This window comes from Simochromis diagramma, unplaced genomic scaffold, assembly GCF_900408965.1.
Source record: "Simochromis diagramma unplaced genomic scaffold, fSimDia1.1 OVJJ01000466.1, whole genome shotgun sequence".
In the NCBI taxonomy this organism is placed as follows: domain Eukaryota; kingdom Metazoa; phylum Chordata; class Actinopteri; order Cichliformes; family Cichlidae; genus Simochromis; species Simochromis diagramma.
The window spans coordinates 1,578,971-1,605,527 of record NW_024387287.1 but is presented as its reverse complement, the minus strand read 5'-3'; the positions used below and the strand labels follow the sequence as shown (position 1 = coordinate 1,605,527).

The 26,557-nt window shown below is 45.0% G+C and overlaps 1 protein-coding gene across 4 annotated transcripts in view; it reads left to right on the top strand.

Moving 5' to 3' along the window:
- The window catches only part of vps13d (vacuolar protein sorting 13 homolog D), an 88,430-nt gene that overhangs the window by 41,686 nt on the left and 20,187 nt on the right, over positions 1–26,557 (top strand). For 3 of the 4 annotated variants that reach the window (XM_040003797.1, XM_040003798.1, XM_040003796.1), the window contains exons 35-58: positions 62–136; positions 224–424; positions 2,880–2,969; positions 4,372–4,512; positions 4,612–4,737; positions 5,203–5,277; positions 12,051–12,153; positions 12,410–12,562; positions 12,942–13,077; positions 13,207–13,254; positions 13,708–13,858; positions 14,112–14,328; positions 14,413–14,663; positions 14,750–14,941; positions 15,035–15,161; positions 15,283–15,425; positions 15,792–15,922; positions 16,330–16,505; positions 18,347–18,470; positions 19,248–19,483; positions 19,567–19,669; positions 20,554–20,711; positions 20,830–20,938; positions 21,035–21,205. In XM_040003797.1, coding sequence (XP_039859731.1) covers positions 62–136; positions 224–424; positions 2,880–2,969; positions 4,372–4,512; positions 4,612–4,737; positions 5,203–5,277; positions 12,051–12,153; positions 12,410–12,562; positions 12,942–13,077; positions 13,207–13,254; positions 13,708–13,858; positions 14,112–14,328; positions 14,413–14,663; positions 14,750–14,941; positions 15,035–15,161; positions 15,283–15,425; positions 15,792–15,922; positions 16,330–16,505; positions 18,347–18,470; positions 19,248–19,483; positions 19,567–19,669; positions 20,554–20,711; positions 20,830–20,938; positions 21,035–21,205 — 3,437 coding nt within the window. The remainder of the gene's footprint in view (positions 1–61; positions 137–223; positions 425–2,879; positions 2,970–4,371; positions 4,513–4,611; positions 4,738–5,202; positions 5,278–12,050; positions 12,154–12,409; positions 12,563–12,941; positions 13,078–13,206; positions 13,255–13,707; positions 13,859–14,111; positions 14,329–14,412; positions 14,664–14,749; positions 14,942–15,034; positions 15,162–15,282; positions 15,426–15,791; positions 15,923–16,329; positions 16,506–18,346; positions 18,471–19,247; positions 19,484–19,566; positions 19,670–20,553; positions 20,712–20,829; positions 20,939–21,034; positions 21,206–26,557) is intronic. The other variant, XM_040003799.1, reaches the window with a different exon arrangement.

The window sequence follows — 26,557 nt, the reverse complement described above, 5'->3', positions numbered from 1 at the left end:
TTTTTAGTTGCACTGATTACTGATTATATGCTGTTATTCCACTAAAATATGTTTCCCTCAGAGGGTCAGCTAACCCACTTAGAAGACCTTGGTTTCAGGAAGGAGGACTGCAAAACAGCCCTGATCCACTGTAAAGGTGAGTGAGACTATTAAAACTGGAAGTAGATGAAATGCTTAACAATCTGTGCAAACCTTCCTAAAAATCCAATTATTTGTCCATCAGGTCAGCTGGATCAAGCTGCAACATGGCTGCTGGAGAATGCTGAGAATATAGCAGGTCATCCTCGAGCCAGGGCTAGCTCTGGGACCAGCAGCCACTCGGCTCCTTTGTCAGGAGTGGAGGTGAAGGCTGATAGCATCTGCATCTGTTTCATCGATGACTGCCTGGACTGTGACATACCGCTGGCAGAACTAACCTTTTCCAGTAAGTCTCTCTAAATAATGGTTATTACCAAAGACATTTAAAATTGATTAGTCAGCATCCAATAGTTTAAGTTCAAGTGGCACATTTTAATCTTACCTCAGCAGCTGCTGCTGAGCAAAGCCATTTATTAGATTCACTTAGAAGTTACTGTTCTCGTGCCCACTAACATGGGCTGCTTGTGTTCCAAATAATGTTGGAAAACAAAATTGAAAGCGGTTCTTTTATGTTATTGGAGAAAATACTTTAGTATTGGAAATTTTAGACCTTAAGCATAAGATGAAACAGAATAGAATAGAATTCAACTTGATTGTCATTGCACATGCACAGGTACAGGGCAACGAAATGCAGTTTGCATCCATCCAGAAGTGCTTTAGTGATATAGATATATTACAATATATATTAGCAATAATATAGATATGTGAGTATATTACAGAAATGGGTCTATTATGGTATGTTATAATGTACACGGTATGAAGTATGTTGTGAATATTCTATAACTATAAGTATGTACAGGCTGTAGTGAGTACAAGCTATGTACAGGCTATGAACAGGATATAAATATGAAAAACTATACAGAATATGAAATAAATAACTTTACAGAATCTGAGATATACAGCTATACAGAAATGGGAACTATGCAAGTTGTAAACAGTTGTAGGATTAAAGATTATCGAATGTACAGAATGATTATTTACACAGAGCTATACAGTAGTGCAGTTAAGATAAGTGAGGGTGTAGATAGTTTCTACAGAGGCTATATAAAGTGCTAGTGGTTGTGAGTGGTGGTTCAGTCCATGTTATTATTGTGTGTTTGAGGGTACAGTTGTCCATTGTGGGTGTGTGTATGTTCAGTCCATGAGTTTAACGTGGGTCAGATGTCAGGAGGCAGAGTTCAGGAGTCTGACAGCTGTGGGGAAGAAGCTGTTCCGGTACCTGGTGGTCTTAGTCCGGAGGCTCCTGTAGCGCCTCCCAGAGGGCAGGAGGGTGAAGAGTCCATGCGATGGGTGACTGGGGTCTTTGATGATTTTCCCAGCCCTTTTCAGACACCGCTTCCTGTAGATGTCTTTTATGGCAGGAAGTGGTGCTCCGGCGATGCGCTGGGCAGTTTTCACGACCCTCTGCAACGCCTTCCGGTCCGAGGCAGAGCAGTTCCCGTACCAGACTGTTATACAGTTGGTCAGGATGCTCTCGATGGTGCAACGATAGAAGTTCACCAGGATGTCTGAGGACAGGTGGTTCTTCCTCAGAGTCCTCAAGAAGAAGAGGCGCTGGTGAGCCTTCTTGACCAGCTTGGAGCAGTTGGTCGTCCAGGTGAGATCCTCTGAGATGTGGACTCCCAGGAACTTGAAGCTGCTCACACGCTCCACAGCCGTCCCCTTAATGTGGATGGGTGGATGTGGGTCAGCATTCCTCCTGTAGTCCACGATGAGCTCCTTGGTCTTCTCGGTGTTAAGCAGCAGGTTGTTTCTGTCGCACCACTCAGCCAGACGATCCACCTCCTCCCTGTAGGCGGCCTCATCGTTGTCACTGATGAGGCCAATCACCGTGGTGTCATCTGCAAACTTAATGATGGTGTTGGAACCATCAGCAGGTCTGCAGTCGTGGGTGAAGAGGGAGTAGAGGAAAGGGCTCATCACACAGCCTTGTGGTACACCAGTGTTCATTGTGATGGTAGATGAGCAGTGGTTATCCAGCCGGACATGTTGGGGGCGGTTGGTCAGGAAGTCCAGTAACCATTTGCAGATGAGGGAACTGATGCCCAGGTCTGTCAGTTTCCTGATGAGTTGTGAGGGGTGGATTGTATTGAATGCTGAACTGAAGTCTATAAACAGCATTCTGGCGTAGGTGTTGTTGTTGTCCAGGTGTGAGAGGACAGAGTGCATTGCAATGGAGACTGAATCCTCTGTGCTCCTGTTCTGGCGGTATGCGAATTGGTGGGGGTCCAGGGTGGGGGGGAGACAGGATTTGAAGTGTGCTAGGACCAGCTGCTCTAAGCACTTAGTGATGATGGGGGTGAGTGCTACTGGGCGGTAATCATTGAGGCAAGATGGGTTGGAGTTTTTGGGTATCGGGACGATGGAGGTGGATTTGAAGCAGGCCGGTACCACAGCGTGGGCCAAGGACAGATTGAATATGTCTGTGAGCACTCCTGCAAGCTCCCCAGAACACGCTCTGAGAACACGCCCGGGGATGCCATCAGGGCCTGCAGCCTTGTGGACATTGATCCTGCTCAGCACCGCTCCTACATCGGTGGGGGAGAGAGTCAGAGGTTGGTGGTCTGGCGTCATGTCTGCTTTGGTTGTGGTTGTGGGGTTCCCTCGCTCAAAACGAGCATAAAAGTTGTTGAGCTCGTTGAGGAAGGAGACATCAGAGGATGCGGTAAGCACCTTCACTAAATCCAATGAACAGCATCCACCTGTTTCTCAGCCTGATCTCAGAGTCTTTGTCATTAAAGGGCTTTACGTGCTGCAGCGCATTGGTTCCATCCATGAAGGCAATGCTAGCTTCACTCTGTCTGGAGACTACTACAACAGAGAGCTGTCAGGTAATAGGATTTACTTACTGCATGTTTACACAATATGGTGAACATTCTTTGTTTCCTACATCTGTGTTTTTATGTTTATGCAGATTAATCAAAAGGAGTGTCTCAGTAGACTGTTATTTTCAGAATTTGACAAGAGTTTTAATGGCATTGTAAAATGTATTAGGATGTTTCACAACAGAGTTCAGAACAAGGTGACCTCAATCTATCTCTCTATCTCAGACAGAGCCTTGCCGCCAGCTAGCTATCGAGCTAGTGGGTAACAGACGTCTTCGAAAACGTCTGAGCGCTTTTGAAAATATGTGGTGTCTTGATAAACTGAACAGATACTTGAGGTTTACACAGTTACATTCTCGCCTGAAAATATGTTAAACGTTTATTTTGTGACCCAGAAAGTATAATAAGAGTAATATTAAAACTAACTAGCTGCTGCCATTGTTGGAAACTGAGCTGGGCTGCGCTATGAATTCTGGGACAAAGCTGCTTCTTCTTCTTCGGGGTTTAACAGCAGCTGGCATCCTTGTACATGCAGTGCTGCCATCTTCTGTTTCAGTCCGTTATTACACTCTTAAATCCTACTACTTATTCCTGCGTCTTTTGTGATCTTACAAAGCTTCAAACGACACGTCGACTATTAAATCAGTCGTCGACGATTTTGATAGTCGACGTAATCGTGACTAGTCGACTAATCGTGGCAGCCCTAGTGTGAAACTCGTGTTTACTTATTTTACAGCCATTAGAAAAACAACAGCTCTTCATTTTCATATTGTCAGCAGGTTTGTATAACAGAATCATGTGCACCACGATCAACAAAGTGAGTCATGTCAAGTGCAGCCCCTGTAGGCAGGCCAGGCCTCTTCTCTTGTCACTGCACACTTTGCTCACAGGGGGGTACTGAGGCCTAGTGGAGGACCCAAGAGTCCATTAGGGTGGAGTTCTAAAGGTATAGAGCTGCAACCGTCAAAGATCATCCTCCTCTCTGATCTGAGAAACTCAGATTCCTTCTGGCTGCTCGTTTTAAGCAGCTCTTTAAAATGGGCATGTTACTGACAACAGAATGCTCTGAATGCAAAACCAGGATTTGTGAATTATATTCTGTAAATGAGAGAAAAACATTCATTCACCCAATCATCCATCTATCGAGGAGCAAGGGCCTGACTTTAACATTGTTCCCGAGATGAGAGAAGCGACATCCACAGACAGTCCAACCTTATAGTAGAAAGGTATAACAGAAGAATATAGAGAGCCAAGAGTTGCTATAAACTTTGACATAATGCTAGATAAGCAGAAATAGGAGCTTCAGTTCAGGCAGTATTTAGCTCTAAAAAATAATAAGAAATTAATACTAACATGATACTGCATACTGCACAGTGTTTTGCTAAGTTGATCTCTGTCTGCGTGCCAGGCTGGGAGCCCTTTATTGAGCCCTGGCCCTGCATCCTTTCGTGGCAGCAGCAGGCCGCCGGTCGTCTCCATCCTCCACGTCTTAAGATGGGGATTCGAGCCAAGCAGAGACTGGACATCAACATCACGTCTGTCCTGCTGGGTAAGTAAGGAGGGACTTTCCCACAGTGTTTCCAGTTACAGTGTTAAAATTGTCCCACATGGCAGACCTGTGGCTCATGTGTATGTCTGGCCTTTTCAGAACAATACACCACCACCAAGAGCTCCTGGATAGCTGATTACTGTAATGAGGAGGACCAGCCCCCCCAGATGTCGCCCCCTATGCCCTGGATAGGCTCTTCAGTTGATCCACCCAGCTTTGGGCAAAGTAAGTTACAGCAAATCGGTAACAACTAATGGACTCTAGAGCTTTTTTTTTTAATGTGTAAAAGAGAAAATCCAAAAACCTGAAATCGCCTGAAAATCACCTGAATGATAAAGTGGCCGTTTCAGGTGTCATCAGCACTCAGGTGTCATTATCAGTACAATGCTAACACTGCACGACAAGCTGCATGACATCTCCAGTCTTGTAACTTTGTAAAGCTGAATGAACAGTTACATTGTGTTCTTTGAACAGTTTTTATTTGTATTGTCAGCTCAGACAGTACTATGTAAGATTGTTGCCAGGGTAAGAAAACAGAAGCCCGCCTGTTATCCTAGTTTAGAAGCTGGGTGTTGGTCGAGAGATGATTTTCAGTGCATTGCTGGCGTTCTTGTTTGAAGGATAACACTAACCCTCTTGTGTGTTCCCTCTGCATGTGTCTCTGTTTCAACTATCTGTCTCTACTATCAGGTGCGCCTCTTGCTCACCTTAGAACTAGGAGCACAGCCAGCTTGACTTGCCTCGAGCAGCAGATTCATTCCAGAGGTACAGTTCAGATTAAGCCACCCACTCAGCTTCCTCAGTAGCATCAGTACCACAGTTAGGGATTTTTTTTAAACTATTGGAGTGCTGGTGAGGTTCTTGTTTTGCATGCCTGTCTCTTTTAGGAACCACATACCCCATGTGTTTCCACTGGTACACAAAGCCAGCTTTTTCCTAAGCTCTGCAGACCTTTTGTTCTTCTGAGTAGTCTCTTTATTTCAGTACTTGTAATTCGCGTTAGTACTTGTACTAAACCTGTGAAGCTGAATTGTAGCTGACCTGATGTCAGCATCGCCATGATTTCACTGGCACCTGCTTCGTGCTGGGAATCTATTTTAGCTACTAAACTTAAGGTTATGTATATAACCCCGGTTCTCTGAGTAGCATGAGTGAGTGTCTCACTATGGGAACGCCTCCTGCGTGACCTCATCAGAAGCTCAAATACCATTACGCCAGCCCTTACAGGCTGGCTAGGTGACGCCCATGTCAGGAGGGGCCAGTGCCTCCCTATATAATAGGCTGACATAGCGTCAGATGTCATTCAAAACAAGCCCACCTCTTCCTCGCTTCCATAGCAAGGAGGGCGGTCTGGTGAGACACTCACTCATGCTACTCAGAGAACCGGGGTTATATACATAACCTTAAGTTCTCTTTCATAGCATTCGTTTCGTGTCTCACTATGGGAGAAATACTGACTCCCGGATTGCCAGACATGCCTGTTAAGAAGACAACTGTCCCCAACAGCACTTCACAGGGGAGAGGCCCCCACCTGGGAAGAACCTGCACTGAGGACTGAATGTGCTAGGTTAGGTGCTGTCACATCTAACCTGTAAAACCTAGCAAATGTATGAGGTGAGGTCCAGCATGCAGCTGCACACACCTCCTGAATAGAAACTCCCCTAAAGAGAGCCCATGAGGTCGCCAGACCTCTAGTGGGATGCGCACGTAAGCCAGCAGGGGGCTGAAGGCCCCTGCTAGTATAGGCCAAGGCAATTGCTCCTACTGTCCAATGGGAGAGGCGCTGTTTAGACACAGGCTTTCCCATATGTGGTTTAGCCCAGGACACGAACAGCTGGTCACTTTGTCTGACACTCTGGGTTCGGTCCATGTAAATGCGCAGAGCACGGACTGGACACAAGGTATGCAGCCGCTGTTGCTCCTCTGAGAAGAAAGGCGGTGGGCAAAAGGCCGGCAGTTCTATAGGGGAACATGTGCCGACAACCTTCGGGACAAAGGCAGGGTTGAGCCGCATACAGACCCTCGTATTATCCGAGGAGAACTGAATGCATGACTGATGCACTGAGAGAGCGTGGATCTCTCCCACACGTTTAGCAGAAGCTAAAGCAATTAAAAGAGCCGTCTTCAAGGACAGAAATTTCAACTCAACCTGTTCCAGGGGTTCAAATGGGCAACAGGAGAGCGCAGCCAATACTGTGGGAAGGTCCCACGATGGAGCCAATGGCCTAGACGTAGGCAATTTACGCCGTGCACCCTTCATGAAACGGCATATTAAGGGATGCTGGCCAACAGTCTTTCCCTCAAAACCAATATGGCAGGCTGAAATTGCTGCCAAATACACCTTGATGGTGGAGAAGGCTTTACCCTTATCAATCAGGGCCTGAAGAAATGACAGAATCACAGCCACAGAGCACTGAAAAGGGATGGCCTGTGATTCTAAGCACCAGCTTTCAAACACACGCCACTTATGCTCATATAGCGTCCGAGTAGACGATGCTCTAGAACACTGAATAGTGTCGATAACACTATGAGGGAGCCCCACCGTGTTCAGGTTAAACCACTCACGGGCCAAGCCCATAGAACTAGCCTCTCTGGGTGGGGGTGGAATATTTCCCCCTGTGCCTGAGACAGGAGGTCTCTGCGTAGTGGTAACAGCCAAGGTGGGCCGCACAGCTGCTGAAAAATCTCCGCCAGCCAGTGTTTCCCTGGCCAGTGCGGGGCTATCAGGATCATATAGTGACTTCTCTCCCTCACTCTGGCCAGAGTTGGAGAAATGAGGGCCACTGGGGGAAAAGCATAGAGGAGGGTTCTCGGCCACTCGTGAGCTGGAGCATCCACCCCGAGTGGAGCTCTCTGATTGTTCAGCGAGTAAAACAGGGGACACTGAGCATTCTCCCTGGATGCATAAACGTCCACGGTCGCCAGACCGAATCGCAGCCAGATCTGCTTCACCACCTCCGGGTGAAGCTTCCAGTCCCCATACAGCGGGTTGCCCCTGGAGAGAAGATCTGCTCCAAAGTTCAAGATCCCCGGCACGTGAGTTGCTCTCAGTGACAGCAGGTGAACACTGCTCCAGACTATCAGTCTGTGTGCCAGCGTGTGTAACTTGGGGGACCCCTGTATGAGAGCATTTGTGTGACAAGTCGCTCCCTGGCGGGTTGGGGCTGCCACCAGCCAATCGTCGATGTACGTGGCCACCCGAATGCCCTTTTTCGTGAGCGGGGCCACTGCTGCCTCGGTGCATTTCACAAACACCCTTGGGCTCAGTGAGAGACCAAAAGGCAGGACTACAAACTCGTATGCCATCCCCTGGAAAGCAAATCTCAGATACTTTCGGTGTGGGGGATATATGGGGATGTGGAAATAAGCATCCCTCAGGTCGATTGATGTGAACCAGTCGCCTGCTCGTACAAACCGTAGCAGCGAGGCGTGCGTCAACATCCTGAACTTGTATGTCCTCAAATGCCGGTTCAGGGCACGGAGATCCAGAATGGCTCTCATCCCCCTCCCCCCTTTCTTTGGCACAAGGAAATACCTTGAATAAAATCCGCTGTGCATTTCCTCGGGAGGGACAATTCTTATAGCTCCTTTGTCTCTCAAGGTGGAAATTTCCTCCAGGAGAAAACTGGCAGACTCACCCGGAGCACGAGAGTAAACAATTTCTTTGAATTGTGGTGGAGCGACACTGAATTGCAGCCTGTAGCCCTTTTTCAATGTCCTCAGCACCCATGCTGACTGAGTGCAGGTGGCCCAGCTCCTCATGTGGAGAGACAGAGGGCTCACTGGCCACTCCACCGAATATGGCGTTTCGGCGCCCCCTTGTGGTCGCAGCGTGAAACATACGCTATTTCGGCGTCCCGTCACCTCTGTCACAGGCGAGCGAGGTGACGGGCTCATCTGCATCATCACAGCCGTGGAAACGCGAGTCTCCACGGGCTGCGTTATAGCAGACGGTGCTCCGTTTTTCAGCATGTTTGATTTTCTCATGTGTTTTGCAACACTCGACAGCGCCCTCGGCAAACTGCCTGGATGCGCGTGTCGGGGCTTTTTTAATACAGAATGCATGAGAGAAGTGCTCGTGAAACGACACTGCGAACTTTGGCTCTCTTTCCCTCTGGCGGGTCCGGTGACAGGAACGCCGGCCCGAGTTAAGCACTCTGTGTGGAACATGTCCCGTTGAACTTGCTCTGGAACGGAGCTGGGAGGCGGGAGGGTGGCCCATGAAGGGGGGAAACTGGGTTCGCTCCCGCCTAGAGGAGAGGCTGTCAGGCCGGCCGCTTCTTCCTCCTCACGATCGCGGCAGCGGGGGGAGGAGGAGGGGCCGCTTGAGGTCTGGCCTGGGGAGACTGCTTCCGAGTCCATGGATTCTTAGGGGCCCCGGCAGCCTGGGGGGCTGCTTGCGCCTTAGGCACTTTGGGAATCCTGAAAGCGGGGACCGGGCGAGACGCTGCCTGCGCGAATGACTGGCGCGGCGCTGCTGGGGTGGCGTGCTGGGCCCTCCTCGGCAGGCAGAGTTTCAGAGCCTCATCATCTCTCTTTTTCTCCTCACATCTCTTCTGCATGGATGTAACAGCCGCACCGAAGAGACCGTGAGGGACGACAGGGGTGTCGAGGAGTTCCTCTTTTTCCTTAGTCGTCAGGTTGGTGAGCCCGAGCCAGCGTGCTCGCTCCTGAAGAACCATGAGGCCCACGGCTCTCCCAGTAGCCTGTATGGCTACCTTGTGGAGGCGGAGGACGTGGTCAGTTATAACGCAGATTTCTTCCCACACTGTGGTATCTGTGTTAGCTGTCATGTCCTCTTCTAGCTCAGCTTGGTAAGCCATTAGCATAGAAGAGGCATTGTGGGCTCTTACTGACAGAGCCGCTGCCTTGTAGCACTTATCTGTAAGGCTAGACTGGAAGCGGTCTGTTTTGGAGGGGAGAGACGTCTTCGGGTGAAGATGGCTCGCCACCAACGGCTCCACTTGTGGCATCCGGCGGAGGCCGATAGACTCCATCCCCTCACAATCCAGCAGGGAGCTCCCCACGATGGGGTGTTTCTCGCTGCAAGGTTTTGCTTTCCACGTCACCGCTATCTCATCGAGTAGCTCAGGGAAAACAGGCAACACATGCTTCCCCGTCTTTTTCGCCTTCGGCAATTTCTTACCGTCAAAACGAGACTTTACAACCTCTGTTTGTGTGGCGGGCCACGGGATGTTGAGCCTAGCGGCTGCGCGCTTGCACATGTCCTGCATGTCGAGATCCAGGGGAGACGGCGGTGTCGGTTTTTCAACCTCGCCGGTAGCCGAGGGCTTTGCAGCCCAGCTGATGCTAGCCAAGGAGGTGGAATCTTCCTCCTCGCCGTCGTCAGACAGCAGGAGCTCCGAGTCAGCCGACTCATCTCCGTCCTCGTTAGCATCTCCTCCCCAGGTGACTCCAGCATCGCGGAAAAACACACGATCTCCGTGTGCCTCCAGCGACAGGAAAGCGGTCGCGATGGGCTGAGGGTCCGCCTCTGCCCAGCTCGGCCCTGGCGTTGCGGCCAAATCATCGGGCATCTCAGTTTCTCCTTGCGCCGCAGCAGCCTCACACAGCAAAGGGTCGCCTCCCGACAGGTCAGCCTGGCGAGCTAGCCTGCGGCGGAGTAGTTTGCGTGGGAAAGCCGCGCAGTGGATACAGTCGTGTGCAGGTGTCAGGGCAGCCTGAGCGTGAGATAAGCCCAGGCATGCCGCACACACGGGGTGTGTATCCCAGGCAGAAATCTTCTTGCTGCAAGGACAAAGTTTTGCAACTTCGTTGGCCGTCGTAGCCATGGTTAGCTAGAGGGTTGCGCACGTTAGCGAGACTGACACTGAGTGCGGAGAATATTGCTATTCCTCGCTAACGTGGGTTGAAAAGTGTTGCTACTTTTCTACAGGTATTGCTACCCAATGTGTAAAACCGCTAGCGTCGAAGGGTATTGCTACCTGATGGTGAAGCTAGGGGTACCTTTATTAGCAAAGTGTTGCTACTTCGCTTTCGGAAAGTATTGCTACTTCCCTGGGTGAAAGTATTGCTACTTGGCACCAGCACTAGCTACAGAACAGTATTGCTACTGCTTGTATGCTAGTGGACAACTGAAAAGCTGGGAACAAAGCGCCCGGCGACCGAGTTGTTCACTCGAATCTGTGGACAGTTTAGCTTTAGCACCCAATAGCACAGTTGTCTACAGGCTTCTGTGAGAAGCGAGAAGAGGTTTTTGAATGACATCTGACGCTATGTCAGCCTATTATATAGGGAGGCACTGGCCCCTCCTGACATGGGCGTCACCTAGCCAGCCTGTAAGGGCTGGCGTAATGGTATTTGAGCTTCTGATGAGGTCACGCAGGAGGCGTTCCCATAGTGAGACACGAAACGAATGCTATGAAAGAGAACCCAAACTGTTTTTGCTCAAAATTGCCACAAGTTGTTTAGAAGTGAGAACAAAATGACTTCTGTTGGATAGCCTCACTTCATCCATTGATCTGTCCATCCGTTTTCTTAACTACTTGAGCCTATCCCAGTCATAGGGCAAGAGGCAGGGTGCACCTTGGACAGGTCCCCGGTCTATTACAGAGCTAACACTGACAGGCAGAATCATATTCCCAGCTGCAGGCAATTCAGAGTCACCAGTTAACCCAACACAGTGTCTTTGGACTGTGGGGTAAAGCTGTCGTACCCAAACAACACAGAACATGCAAATTTTGCAAAGCTGGCCAATGGGTTTGAATCTTCTTATCACTGCATCACAGTTTGTTGTGTGTTCCCTTATTATACTAGGCTCAGTCAGATTCTGACTAGCACCAAAATGATCGTACTCTATAAATTATGTCTGATATCAGTATTAAAAATGCCAAACTACAGACAAGAATAACCAAGAAGCCGACTTACAGCAGAGCCGCTCCATCTGTTCATTCTCTCTCACTCTCATTTCTCCTCATGTCTGTTACCTAAAGCTTTTAAATAAAAAATGTGATGTTTCCAGCTTCTAAGTGAGTATTGTTAAGTTTTGTGATACCAAGTGAAATGCAATACTTGGTGCATTTCAGTCTCTGGTTGTGGATGAACTGTTAAAACCTGTTCTGGATGTAAAACTCTCTTGCTTGCACACATCACTCCTTTTGGCCGTTGATCATTAATTGTTAATACTGTTATAGTACTCACACAGGAAAAAACCAAACAACATGCATACAAAAAAATAGAAATGACGTGGAATGGAAAAAATGTGTCTAAATGTCTGCATTTACAGTTCTTAACCAAAAAATAAAGCCATTTAAGTCTAGCTCTATCTGCTCAGCAGTGCTACAAACATTACTGAGGGATTCAAAGTAATACTGCAGTTGGTATTAGGATGAACCATTATTAGTTCTATGTGTTTTATTTATATATATTTAATTTTATTGTTATCCTTTCCGCTCCCTATTCTCATCCGCCATCCACTTAGACCTTCTTGTTCCAGTAACCCATCTGAATATCTATCTTTCTATCTGTCTGTGTATATGTATATATACAAACTCTGTTTTTAATTCTGTTTCTATCAGATGTCAAGTTGTCTAAGAAGAGGCAGCCCTTTGTCCCCTATGCTCTACGCAACCATACTGGATGTACTATGTGGTTTGCCACTATGACTACAACACCCACCAGGTAGGTGTAACCATAACGATCTTAATGCATACAATCTGCAGAAACACCATGTTTCATAGAAATGAACTGCCAACAAGTGAACACTGACTGTACTCTGACAGTGCTGTTAATGCTGAGTGCATCAGTTTGCTAACACCACAACTTTCTCAGTTTGGGTTTAATATGTATCTAATGAAGCGTGAATTTACACAGCAAAGAATTGCCTCAGCCACAAAGAATAGACAAGTACCTGAAGCTCTTTACATGTTTCCCACAGGGTAGCACTCTCCCACAGCAGTAGTGCAGACTCCATTTCTGATGTCCACAGTTCAGGATCTGATGACAGCCACAATGTGAGCCAGTGGAGAGAGGTGCTGCCTGGGGAGGAGATTCCCTTTGAGTTTGAGGCCCATGAGAAACTCCGTCATCGGTACTGCTCGGCTTCACGTTGCATCCAGTGACTCTGTTGACTGTCTTAATCTTTATTCCTCCCGGTTTGATTATTTGTGATAACACAGCAGCTTAACTATGCTATTAATAAGCAGCTGTCTGAAATTAAGATGTTGTTAAGAAGCTGTCTACTTTGCTCAAATGATGATATGCAAGAAGAATCTGAATGATATTTCGTTAGTGTAAAGCATTTCACATTTGCCTTTTTAATTAAAAGAAAACTGTCAGTACATTAACAGGGTGAATAGCAATTTGGTTGAGGTAAATGAGCTCCAACCCGATGCAGCTCATATTTTTAGATGGTTCATCTCTATAGAGCTACGCACCCTTACTGTGTATCACTGCCTTTTTCAATACAGACATACTCATGAGCTGAAACTGCACCAGCTGCTGGTTCGTGTATGTGGATGGGAGCAAGTGAAGCCGGTGTCTGTGGACAAAGTGGGCATTTTCTTTCGTTATGCAGCTCCAGACAGGAGCAGCTCTTCCAACACTGTGAGCGCAACTCAAAAACAGAATTCATATTAGTAATGCTAAGGTTTTCTGCTTTCTAGGGTGGGATGATTTTTGTTGTTCCTTTTTTTCCTCATCTTAAATATTTTTTGCTCCTTTACTTTCCCACAGGTCGGCAGCCCTATCAGCAGGACCAACATTATCCACCCACACGTTTACGTAAGTATGCCACATCTTGTTTCCAGATTAGTGAACAGCAGAGAAGGCAAGCATTTTGAAGAGACTCTAAAGCTACAGTAACAGCGTAATGCTTGTTACGCAGCAGGAAATCAGACTGTGAACAGCTCTGTCAGTCTTTAGTCTAGTCAGGTTTTTCACAGTTTTCAAATGACTGGCAACAAATAGCAGCCCAGTATAATACATGACAAAGGATGATCTAGTATAATGTACCTTGTATATTGTTGATTATGATCTAATACTACAAATAAAAAAAATGAAGTTCATTGGAGTTAAAAGGACAAAGAAGCTGAAGACAAACTTCACTGCATTTGTCAAAGTAATTACAAAGGTTCTAAGCTGTTCTCAGAAGTTAAGAGACTCTGAGTGTGAAGAGATGGACGACTTTGACGTGACTGTTGCTAATAATACACCTCATACTTAATGGCTCCTCAGTTCTCTGCCCTGCCTCCTGTGAGAGTGGTCTTCTCCATCACAATGGAGGGCAGTGCCAGGAAGGTGGTCACAGTCCGCTCTGCCCTCATGGTCAAGAACCGACTGGATGTTCCTATGGAGGTCAGACTGGATAGCCCCTCCGCGCCTGACAGTAAGACGCTGCTCAATTTCCCATCTACTGTAGGGTCATTTATTTTATCAACCATCCAATCAACCACTAATTTATCCTATTTTTTAATTATGTTTTATTGTATGTAGTTTGGGTTATTCTATGTTATTTTCTTGTCTTCTGTTAAATCCTTCTATTTGTGTGTGTGTGTGTGTGTGTGTGTGTGTGTGTGTGTGTGTGTGTGTGTGTGTGTGTGTGTGTGTGTGTGTGTGTGTGTGTGTGTGTGTTTTGACAGAACCAGTAGTGTTGCCTCCAATCCTGCCTGGCCAGGCCTTGGCAGTCCCCCTCCACTTGACCTCCTGGCGGCTGCAGTCTCGGCCTAAAGGCCTGGGCTTGTTCTTCTGTAAGGTTCCTATCCACTGGACCACGGTGGAGCGGCCTGGAGAGATCAGCAGCAGTAAGAGGGAGTGTCAGTCAGCAGACTTTGATGACAGCCTCAAGCACAACTTCAGGTAGATCTGGTCAGACGTTTTTGCTCTTTCTTCTTGTCTCGCCTGCGCTCAATACCATTCTTAATGTTTCTTCCTGTCTTGCAGGTTTTGCGTGGTCATAAAAAAGGAGAACTACCCAGACCAGCAGCCTGCCAACAAATACGTTTCTGGCAGTACAAAGCAAATCTATCGACAGCCAGGGCACACGATCTACCTTCTGCCTACCATGGTGCTGGCCAATTTGCTGCCCTGTGACATCAGCTACTACATTAAAGGAATGTCCATTAAAGGCTCACTGAAGCCGGGAAAAGAGGCTGTGCTTCATGCTGCTGACACCTCACAGAACATGGAGCTGGGTGAGCATTAGCCAAACATCAGCTGGTGTTTATGTCATAAACTTGTATTCTCAGTCTCCATGTTGATGATGTGCATCGTTCTTTAGGAGTCCTGCTGGAGAACTTCCCTGTGTGTAAAGAGCTGCTGATTCCTCCGGGAACTCAGAACTATGTAGTGCGCATGCGGCTGTATGACACCAACAAACGTCTTCTTTGTCTCACCATTCGCATCATTTTACGAGCACAAGGAGCATTAAAAATCTTGATTTCTGCCCCCTACTGGCTTATCAACAAGACTGGTAATGTTTTCTGAACGCAATAGTTACTCTGATTATTAAAAGCAAACACTTTCCCAGAAGCTTCTGTTCTCTAAAGCCGGTTTTATCCCTCAGGTCTGCCATTAATTTTCCGTCAGGACAATACCAAGACTGATGCAGCAGGCCAGTTTGAGGAGCACGAGCTGGCCCGTAGCCTCAGCCCGTTACTCTTCTGCTACACCGACAAGGAACAGCCTGCCATGTAAGTGTGTGTCATAAACAACAGCGATTCCACAGTAAGCCTCAAGTTCTACCCAGCAGGTATAGAATTTGATTCCTTCATCCTTACTTTCTATTTATTTCCCCATCTATAATGATCCCAGGTGTACAATGCGGATTGGTAAAGGGATCCATCCAGATGGAATTCCTGGCTGGTGTCAAGGCTTCTCCCTGGATGGAGGAAGTGGAGTCAGAGCAGTCAAAGTGATCCAACATGGAAACAGGCCTGGCCTCATTTACAACATAGGCAAGTTGGTCTATTCACAACCGGTGTGAGCTGAATGATTGAATGATGTCCGGCAGATTTTATCATAGTGTGTTCGTGACCTCTCTGGATGATTTGCTGTCAGTACTGATGCAACAAATTCATGGTTACATTTTAGATGAGTTAATATTTTTTCTCTAATTGTTTTCTTAGTATTCTCCCTCATTTTTTTGATCAGTTTTGAGTTATTTTGTGCCTTGTAAATAGTGGCCTTTTGCCCTGATTCTATAGTTCTGTGCAACAAGGATCTTTCTCCTGTTCCTAAATGTCGCCTGTTACAGCACTCTCTTCTCACTACCCCAAAATATAATGACAGTTCATTAACTGTTCCCTGTCTCACTGACACAGGTATCAGTGTGCGCAAAGGAAAAGGACGCTATAGAGACACACACATCGTAACCTTTGCCCCACGCTACCTGCTGGACAACCGATCTACACACAAACTGGCCTTTGCTCAGAGAGAATTTGCAAGAGGAAAGGTGAAAGAAACTCTGGATAATACTTATTTTATTTTTTATTTATTTTGCACAGGTGTTTTAGAGTAGTGGCAGCTTAGAGTGAGGCAGAGATCTTTGTTTCATACTCCTCTCTATCATTCCCTGTCTACTTCTTTACTCTGACCTGTAAAGATACGATACGCAAACAGGAAAAAAAAACTGTCCATATCCTGTCCCTACATAAACAAACCAAACAAACAAACCAACCAGGTTCAGCCTTGACATCCCTGTCACTCTGGACTTTTACTTTTCAGGCCCAAAGACTTAAACAGTGCTTCTTTTTGCTTTGCTGGTTGGTAACTAAGTAAATAATTAAAGATAAATAAAGTAATAAAGTGATTCCAGGGAACCAGTATTCCCATAACAACAAATATTCATGTGTGTCCTAGGGTACGACCAACCCGGATGGTTACATCTCCACCCTGCCAGGCTCCAGCGTTGTCTTTCACTGGCCACGAAATGATTATGACCAACTGCTATGTGTGCGCTTCATGGACATCCCCAATTGCACATGGTCAGGAGGTTTTGAGGTTAACAAACTCAAGTCTTTTCATGTAAATATGAGGTGAGCTACCTACTGTATGCAGACACATTAATCTTTTAGCAAATGTCCATGTTGTCTTTCCATGATGCCAAAGTCCCTCTAGAAGCACGTTTCCCCACTCAGCAGCCAGCTTGATGAAATTCACATGCAGTTATTTAAAGAATGTGCCATTTCTATTTATGTGTAGCGTGGCCTCTAAACAAAAAATTCAAAAGCTGGAATGATATACTACTGTGGAATTGCTATGCATATGTGTAGTCTGGATTATTTGATTGCCATGTCCCTCTCTCATCTGTGTCTGCTATGACTTGATTAGGTCAGGTCATGGCAGACAAATTCATGATAAACAGCTCCATCTGTCACTTGATGAGGTGTATCGAATGTTGCATTGAAAGCAATCTTGTTACTGGCTGTAAAAAAAAAAAAAATTCTCATGAATTTTGTTTCTCTAATAATCTGAGAGAATATTTTATGGATAAAATCTCTTAAATCTTGAGATCTGATTTTCACCCAGGTGTCATCCACATACCTGTGCCAATGACAATGACCAGGGTAGGATAATAAAGCCCTGTTTTTCCATTCTTCCATGTACAAGTTGCCACACTGGCTGAAACTGAGAAACCCATGGTTAATTAATGGCAGGACATCTTTTAGCAGTTTTGTAGGAATGGGGTCTAAAAGACACATTGATGGTTTGGAGGAAGTAATTACTGATGCTAACTCAGAAAGATCAATTAGAGAAAAGAGTCTAAATGAATATCAATGGTACTAAAAGTAGCTGTAGATAATATTACATCTGTGAGATGATTATGAGTATTTTTTTCTCTAATGGTTAACATTTTATTTTTGAAGAAGTTCATGAAGTCATTACTAGTTAACGATGGTTGGCTCAAAAGAGCTCTGACTTTTTGTCAGCCTGGCTACAGTGCTGAAGAGAAACCTGGGGTTGTTCTTGTTTTCTTCAATCAGTGAAGAATAGAAAGATGTTGTAGCTTAACGGGGGGACGCTTTTTTAAATTTAATTTTGTTTATTTATTTATTTTTATAAAGCAACACACTATTTCTCCAGGCTAAATGATGATTTTCTAAATTTGTGACACGCCATTTCCTCTCCAGATTACGAGTCATCTGCTTTAGGGTACGTGTTTGAGAATTATACCACGGAGTCAGGTACTTCTGATTTGAGGCTCTATATTCCAGAGGAGTTACAGTATCCAGAGTCATACGTAGTGAGGATGCAAAATTACTATCCACCTCTGTTGGAGTAGTGTTCAGGTAGCTGCTCTGCTCTGTGTTGGTACAGGGCATTGAAGATGATAATAGTGGGTGGATTATATTCTTAAACTTAGTTACAGCACTTTCAGAAAGACATCTACGGGAGGAGGGATGGGGAACAGTTAGTGAATAATGAAGAGGATTTTTAATGAAAAAATGAGTTTGGCTATGAAGAGTAGAAAAGTGGTTCGTGTAAATACCTGCACAGGTGGGAAGATGTCTCGGAAAAAAGCACAGTGGATGTTTGACTCAGATTGTTTAACACAATCTTTGAAATTGAAAGAAATGCACTGGTATCAATTTTCAAGAACAAGGGTGGTGTGTAGAGCTGAGTGCAAGTTAGAGAGATGGTTTGCACATGTGCAACTGAGAGATGGTGGATACATTAGACAAAGAGTTTGAAGATGGAGCTGCCAGGCAGGAGGAAACCTCAGAGATGATTCATAAATGTAGTGAAGGAGGACATGAGAGGGTGATTGAGACAGAGAAGGATACTGGGGAGCAGGTGTTACAGACAGACAAACAGAAACACATTTCACAATATTTTATGTATTTATTTGATTTTATTTGTATCTTATTTTAAAAAGGGACACACTGGGGAATTGTTTCTTCCTACGGACAGAGATCACCCTCAAGGGAGCCACCTACCAGATCTCCTTTACTGACACTGACCAGCTGCCTCCTCCTTTCCGCATTGACAACACCTCTGAGGTTGGTCCTAACTGTCAGGTGCTACTGTGTCAGTCAGATAAACAACGCCTGTACTCAAAACACTGGACTCGCTGAAGTCTTTCCTCTGTCTTTGACAATACATACATCCACTGTTAGCTCTCCCGGAAAAGAAAAAATGACACGCTTTGGTAGAAGTTCAATAATGGTAAACGGACCAGTACTTATGTACCACTCTTCTACTCTCAGCACTCCTTGCTTTTTTTTTTTTTTTTTTACACATTTCACAAAACTTTATCAATTCCAAAGGAAATTCTTGCATCATGTGGTTGGCTGCTCCCACAAACAATGAAATAAAACATTCACTCTTTAAAAATAATAATAATAATACAAGCCTCACACAATCAAGCACGCATTCATGTACTTTATTCTCAACCTAAGTGCTTTTGTCTAACGTTCATGCACACTCTCACACATTAGGTAAACCAAGGGTTCAGTAACTTGCCCAAGGATACTTTGATGTGCTGTGTGTTAAACGACCTGCTCGACCTCCTGTAATGGATAGTATACCAGAGACAAAGGGTCTTATTATTAATTTGCAACTTGGGGGTGTTGTTCTGAGAGGAATTCAGAATCTTTTTTTGAGATCCATAGCAGTTATGGTCTGGTTATTTGTTATTTCTTATCTTTTTGTGTCCTTCACATGCAAAAGTGTCTGGGTTGGCTTTATTATCTGTTACACATCTTCAGTAAAAATGAAAGACAAATGGAGCATGAGGTAAATTGTTAGAATAAACTCCTTTGTTTTAATTGTTGCAGGTTCCTATTCGATTCTGGCAGCATGGTGTAGTTGACATGCAGCTGCACACTGAGGTGAAGCCAGGCGCAGTGCTAGACTACGCATGTGATGAGCCTACATTGCCCCCATGCCTCATACTCACTGTGAAGGGAGCTGGATCTTCTGAGGTCACAGCTGACATGAACTTCTTCCGAGAATACAACAAACTCTACTATGAGAACTTCATCTACATCGCAGCCACGCACACTTTCTCACAGTATGGCTGAAGGAATTAAAAAGGACATCATTTTCTTTGTTTTCCTTTTTTTTAAAGTTCAAAGGTTAATTTTGTATCTGCAGGATTGTCGAGAGACGACTTGTTGGGAAGAAGTGTTTGGTGAGCTGTGCTGAACTGGTTCTAGATGTGGACACTAAGACTCAGAGGGTCATCCTGAGGAAGAAGGTAGTATATTTGTTAGGTTATACATTGTAAAATGTAAAACAGAATGCACTGATTTACAAGTCATTTAAGATAGTAATTGATTTATTTATTAGTTATTACCTTTATTTAACCTTAAAGTCTCACTGAGATAAAATCTCTTTTTCAAGGGAGCCCTGGCCAGGTTAGCAGCCATATAAACTCAAAATGTCTCAAAATGAATGCAATAGAAAAAGACAAGAGCTACAATATGACGTAGATCCACATTCCCACAACATAAGACTAATGGCCTCTCAAGAAAAACGTACAAGTCTCCTCCATCACATTGCTTGTGATGAAATTTAAATCTATCAATAGATGTAGCAGCTCTACTTGGAACCCCTCCCGAATTGCTAAGCTTCTCCCCCTGGCTTTAACGAGGGCCAGCCACCCTTTGGAGAAAGCTCATCCAACATTCAAGATCTAATTCTTTCAGTCACTAGCACTTGTCTATTGGGGAGTGTAGCGACTTAGATTGACCGGTCCTTATACAACCGTGCAATGGCTTGAATCTCTAGTCATAGGTGCCCTCTTTTAAAAATGGTCACATTGCTAATATCACACTTTAAATACTACCTGGAATTGTGTTAACGCATTCATCTGTGTGCAGGCTAGCTCTCCACTACTGTGAATAAGCAGCAACCCAGCAGCAAAACTTGCCATCAACTCAAGTTTTATTTTGAAACAAAAACGTTTTTTTTATGCACGTGTCAGGCTGATCAGAAAATCTGTTGCCATTATCTTTTCCTGTGTGTGTGTGTGTGTGTGTGTGTGTGTGTGTGTGTGTGTGTGAGAGAGAGAGAGAGAGAGAGAGAGAAGAAAAATAATAGAAAATTATAATCATTCTGTTTACATGGATTATTGTGCAGGAACCAGGGAAGCGTTCCCAGCTGTGGAGGATGACTGGGACTGGCATGCTTTGTCATGAAGGTTCATCTCCACCACAGAGCAAACCAGCTCAGCCACGCCCACTGGACTCCTCTCTTGTACTGGACATCGCTGGACTTGCAGCTGTTAGTGACAACAGGTTTGTTCTCTGCAGTTTAAGAATTCTCTCTCAGGAGTAATTTTCAGTAATTTAATGACCCCAGACCATAAGCTGAGATGAACTCTGGGTGTAAGAGGTATTTCTTTACCTTTCCCAGTTTTGAGCCACTAATGCTGAGGAGGCCAGACTCACGACGCAGCACCACCCAGACATGGTACTTCAGCTCAGGCATGCTGACCTGTGGCCTGCCTCGACTGGTAGTACAGGTAGGTGCACCACCAGCTTAGCTTATTATTGTGCTTGTGTTTTTCCTTTCATGACTTTCTTCAATTTTACACTATTCGGTGACTGGTACTCTCCAGGTGAAAGGTGGGGTTGCGGGTCTGTATGATGGAGCAGAGGTGGTTCTGGGACCAGATTCTGGACTTCTGGAGCCTAGTCTTGAGCAGCAGTTCATCAACCAGAAGATGAGGCCGGGTTCTGGGGTTCTGTCGGTCCAGGTGCTGCCAGATGGACCCACACGTGTCTTACAGGTGAAAAATCCAAAACAGGAAAGTCTAAAGAAATGACAAAAAGCTGCTCTTAAAGAATTGTTTAGACCAGGGGTCGGCAACCTGCGGCTCTTTAGTCTTTATACTGTGGCTCCGTGGTTTGGGAAAATAAATTGTAAAAGTATTTAGCTAAAGTGTATTTTATTTTTGTTAGTTATTTTTTAACTTGTAGTCCTAAATTTGGGAGATTATTGTGGGTGATCATGGCTCAAGAGTTTGCAGTTCGTCTTGTAATCGGAAGGTTGCCAGTTCGAGCCCCGGCCTGGACAGTCTCCGTTGTTGTGTTCTTGGGCAAGACACTTCACCCGTTGCCTACTGGTGGTGGTCAGAGGGCCTGGTGGCGCCAGTGTCCGGCAGTGTCTCGCCTCTGTCAGTGCGCCCCAGGGCAGCTGTGGCTACAATGTAGCTTGCCATCACCAATGTGTGGGTGGATGACTGAATGTAGTGTAAAGCGCTTTGGGGTCCTTAGGGACTAAGTAAAGCGCTATACAAATACAGGCCGTTTACCATGGTGATCTTGAAAAAATATAAAATGATATTTTATTATTTTTCGTTGCTCAAAATAAGAGTCACACTCCCGGCTTCCGCGAGTGTGACTCTGGACTTTCAACCCCAGGTAGGCCAAGTATGGAGAAATGTAAGAAAAGAAAAATATCTGAAGAAAATAGAACATTTAATGATGCCTGGGCAGATTTATTTGCATTTACTTCTGACGAGGCCTGCCAGTATGCCTAAATTCGAACTTCGGATCCACATACGTATTTGAGCAGCTATTCCCCACCGTAAACTATGTTAAAAACAAACACCACTCGCGCCTCACAGATGACAGCTTACAGTCTTGCGTAAAGATGAAAGTGACTTCGTATAGCCCCGATTTGCAGACGCTGTGCACAGAGGTTCAGGAGCAAAAGTCTCATTGTAAACATACCACGGCAGACCCAACGATGTTTGCATGAACATGCTTTTCAGCATCTCTTTATTGACCACTTTTCACACATGGTTGCTGTACACATGCAGCTGGCTTTAGCTTTCCAGCACAGAGCCCGACACATAACACAACAGCAGAGAGAGCACAGACTTTAAGGTGGCAAGGCGTCATTGCAGATGATACTCAGGTGCGTCCACCTCTTCTGCAGAGGCACTGCAGGCCACACCCCGCCATACACATTAACCATTTTTTAGCAGCATAGTGCTTTTTTCCATCCATCCATCCATCCATTTGCTTCCGCTTATCCTTTTCAGGGTCGCGGGGGGCGCTGGAGCCTATCCCAGCTGTCATAGGGCGAGAGGCGGGGTACACTCTGGACAGGTCGCCAGTCTGTCACAGGGCCAACACACAGGGACAGACAACCATTCGCACTCACATTCATTCACACATTCACACCTAGTGACAATTTGGATTATCCAATCAACCTATCCCCACAAGCTTGTGGGGATAGGTTGCTTTTTTCCAATTATTTTTAAAATTCAGAGCAAGCCCAAAGGTGATATAAGAATGACAGCTCAGTTTTTGTTTGCTACATGGATAATTTAAGTTCAGCCTTTTAATTCATTTAAAAGAGACCTTCAGCTGGATGTCGTTCTTTTTTGTAATTTTTTTAAGAGTTCAAAATGTGTTCATTACATGAATTACATTTTATTTTCTTTGTAGCACTTCGTGAATTTCATAAGCAACACTTTATAGCTGTTCATACAAAGCATAAAGGTAAAAAAAAACAATGTATGCAGTGTTATCTTCATTTTAGATGTGAAAAAGTATTTGCGGCTCCCAGTGTTTTCTTTTCCGTGGAAACTGGGTCCAAATGGCTCTTTGGGTCTTAAAGGTTGCTGACCCCTGGTTTAGACAAATAAAAAACACAGCAATTACAAACTGTTTCACCTAACAGGCTCTTCAAAATAATAAATAAGTTGATGCTGTTCATCTCGAGGTTTCGTCAATCATCCAAGTGTCTTCTTCTGTCTCAGCTGACTGCAGGTTTCCACAGCCTTATAAACAGTAAATTTGCACAATGAGTTAAACTAGCACCACTTGCGAAAGAGGAGCGGATCCAACAAAGACTTGCAATGCGGCCAGAAGAGAGAAGGATGCCACACCGAAGGGGACAAGTGGGTGAAAAATATGTCTAACAGACAACTCATCCAAGCAGAGAAAAACAAAAGGGTTGAACTTTGCTGTGACACAGAAACAAATCCCTCTAGTGGAACTGATCACAGCCACAGAAACGGCAACATTGCAGACGTGGAAGACGTGTCCCCTGACACAAACAGAGTAGTATACTGTACACTGTTAAGTGCCGGGAGAATTGCCAGGATTTATACAAACCAAACAACCTCTGGCGAAGCAGATGGTACAACACTCAAAAGAGTTAAGTTGTCAGGCCAGGACTCTGCAGGCTATCTTCACCACAGTGGACACTCTTTCAGTGATAAGGATGTACACATCCTGGACAGGGAGGAACGCTGGTTTGAGTGGGGAGTCAAAGAGGCCATTTACATGAAAAGGGAAAGACCATCTCTGAATCGAGGAGGGGGCCTAAGGGTACATCTGTCACCATCTTACAATGCTGTGATTGCAGCCATTCCCCAACTCTCTGTGAACTCTCTGTGGTACTCATGGACATTGATCATTAGTCATTGGCCAATGATCAGTGGTCAGTGACCAGTGGTTATTCATGCGCAATAATGATCAAGAAACTGACCTCGCAGCCCATTTTTCACAAGTGGTGCTTGTTTCAGTCATTATGCAAATGTACTGTTTATAAGGTTGGGGAAATCTGCAGTCAGCTGAGACTGAAGAAGTCACTTGAATGAGTGACGAAAGGTTTCTCCCACTGAAAACGAGATGTCTGGATGAACAGAATCAACTTTTTGGGATCATGTTATTGGGAGCAGGTCTTTAATTCAATTCAATTCAACTTTATTTATATAGCGCCAAATCACAACAAAAGTCGCCTCAAGGCGCTTCATAGATACAGAGAAAAACCCAACAATCATATGACCCCCTATGAGCAAGCACTTTGGCGACAGTGGGAAGGAAAAACTCCCTTTTAACAGGAAGAAACCTCCGGCAGAACCAGGCTCAGGGAGGGGCGGCCATCTGCTGCGACCGGTTGGGGTGAGAGAAGGAAGACAGGATAAAGACATGCTGTGGAAGAGAGACAGAGGTTAATAACAGATATGATTCAATGCAGAGAGGTCTGTTAATACATAGTGAGTGAGAAAGGTGACTGGAAAGGAAAAACTCAATGCATCATGGGAATCCCCCGGCAGCCTACGTCTATTGCAGCATAACTAAGGGAGGATTCAGGGTCACCTGGTCCAGCCCTAACTATATGCTTTAGCAAAAAGGCAAGTTTTAAGCCTAATCTTGAAAGTAGAGATAGTGTCTGTCTCCTGAATCCAAACTGGAAGCTGGTTCCACAGAAGAGGGGCCTGAAAACTGAAGGCTCTGCCTCCCATTCTACTTTTAAATACTCTAGGAACAACAAGTAGGCCTGCAGAGCGAGAGCGAAGTGCTCTAATAGGGTGATATGGTACTACAAGGTCATTAAGATAAGATGGGGCCTGATTATGTAAGACCTTGTATGTGAGGAGCAGGATTTTGAATTCAATTCTGGATTTAACAGGAAGCCAATGAAGGGAAGCCAAAACAGGAGAAATCTGCTCTCTCTTTCTAGTCCCTGTCAGCACTCTTGCTGCAGCATTTTGGATTAGCTGAAGGCTTTTTAGTGAGTTTTTTGGACATCCTGATAATAATGAATTACAGTAGTCCAGCCTGGAAGTAATAAATGCATGAACTAGTTTTTCAGCGTCACTCTGAGACAGGATATTTCTAATTTTAGAGATGTTGCGCAAATGGAAGAAAGCAGTCTTACATATTTGTTTAATATGTGCGTTGAAGGACATATCCTGGTCAAAAATGACTCCAAGGTTCCTCACAGCGTTACTGGAGGCCAAGGTAATGCCATCCAGAGTAAGAATCTGGTTAGATACCATATTTCTAAGCTTTTCAGGGCCGAGTACAATAACCTCAGTTTTATCTGAATTAAGAAGCAAAAGGTTAGCGGCCATCCAGGTCTTTATGTCTTTAAGACATTCCTGCACTCTATAACTAATTGGTGTGTGTTATTTGGCTTCATGGACAGATGGAGCTGGGTGTCATCAGCATAGCAGTGAAAATGTATGCTATGTCTTCTAATGATACTGCCTAAGGGAAGCATGTATAATGTAAACAGAATTGGTCCTAGCACTGAACCCTGTGGAACTCCATAATTAACCTCAGTGTGTGAAGAGGACTCTCCATTTACATGCACAAATTGGAGTCTATTAGATAGATATGATACCAACCACTGCAGCGCAGTACCTGTAATACCTACAGCATGTTCTAATCGCTCTAATAGGATATTATGGTCCATAGTATCGAACGCTGCACTAAGGTCTAGCAGGACAAGCACAGAGATGAGTCCACTGTCAGAGGCCATAAGAAGATCATTTGTAACCTTCACTAAAGCTGTTTCTGTGCTGTGATGAACTCTGAAACCTGACTGAAACTCTTCAAATAAACCATTCCTCTGCAGATGATCTGTTAGCTGTTTGACAACTACTCTTTCAAGGATGTTTGATATGAAAGGAAGGTTGGAGATTGGCCTATAATTAGCTAAGACTGCTGGGTCTACAGATGGCTTTTTGAGTAAAGGTTTAACTACAGCCAGCTTGAAGGCCTGTGGTACATAGCCGATTATTAGAGATAGGTTGATCATATTTAAGATCGAATAATTAATTAATGGCAGGACTTCTTTGAGCAGTTTTGTAGGAATGGGGTCTAAAAGACACATTGATGGTTTGGAGGAAGTAGTTATTGAAGTTAACTCAGAAAGATCAATTAGAGAAAAAGAGTCTAACTTAACATCAATGGTACTAAGAGTAGCTGTAGATAATATTACATCTGAGGGATGATTATTGGTAATTTTTCCTCTAATGATAAAAAATTTATTTTTGAAGAAGTTCATGAAGTCATTACTAGTTAACATTAAAGGGATGGTTGGCTCAAAAGAGCTCTGACTTTTTGTCAGCCTGGCTACAGTGCTGAAGAGAAACCTGGGGTTGTTCTTATTTTCTTCAATCAGTGATGAATAGTAAGATGTTCTGGCTTTGCGGAGGGCTTTCTTATAAAGCAGCAAACTATTTCTCCAGGCTAAATGATGATCCTCTAAATTTGTGACACGCCATTTCCTCTCCAGATTACGAGTCATCTGCTTTAGGGTACGTGTTTGAGAATTATACCACGGAGTCAGGTACTTCAAATTTGAGACCTTAGTTTTCACAGGAGCTACA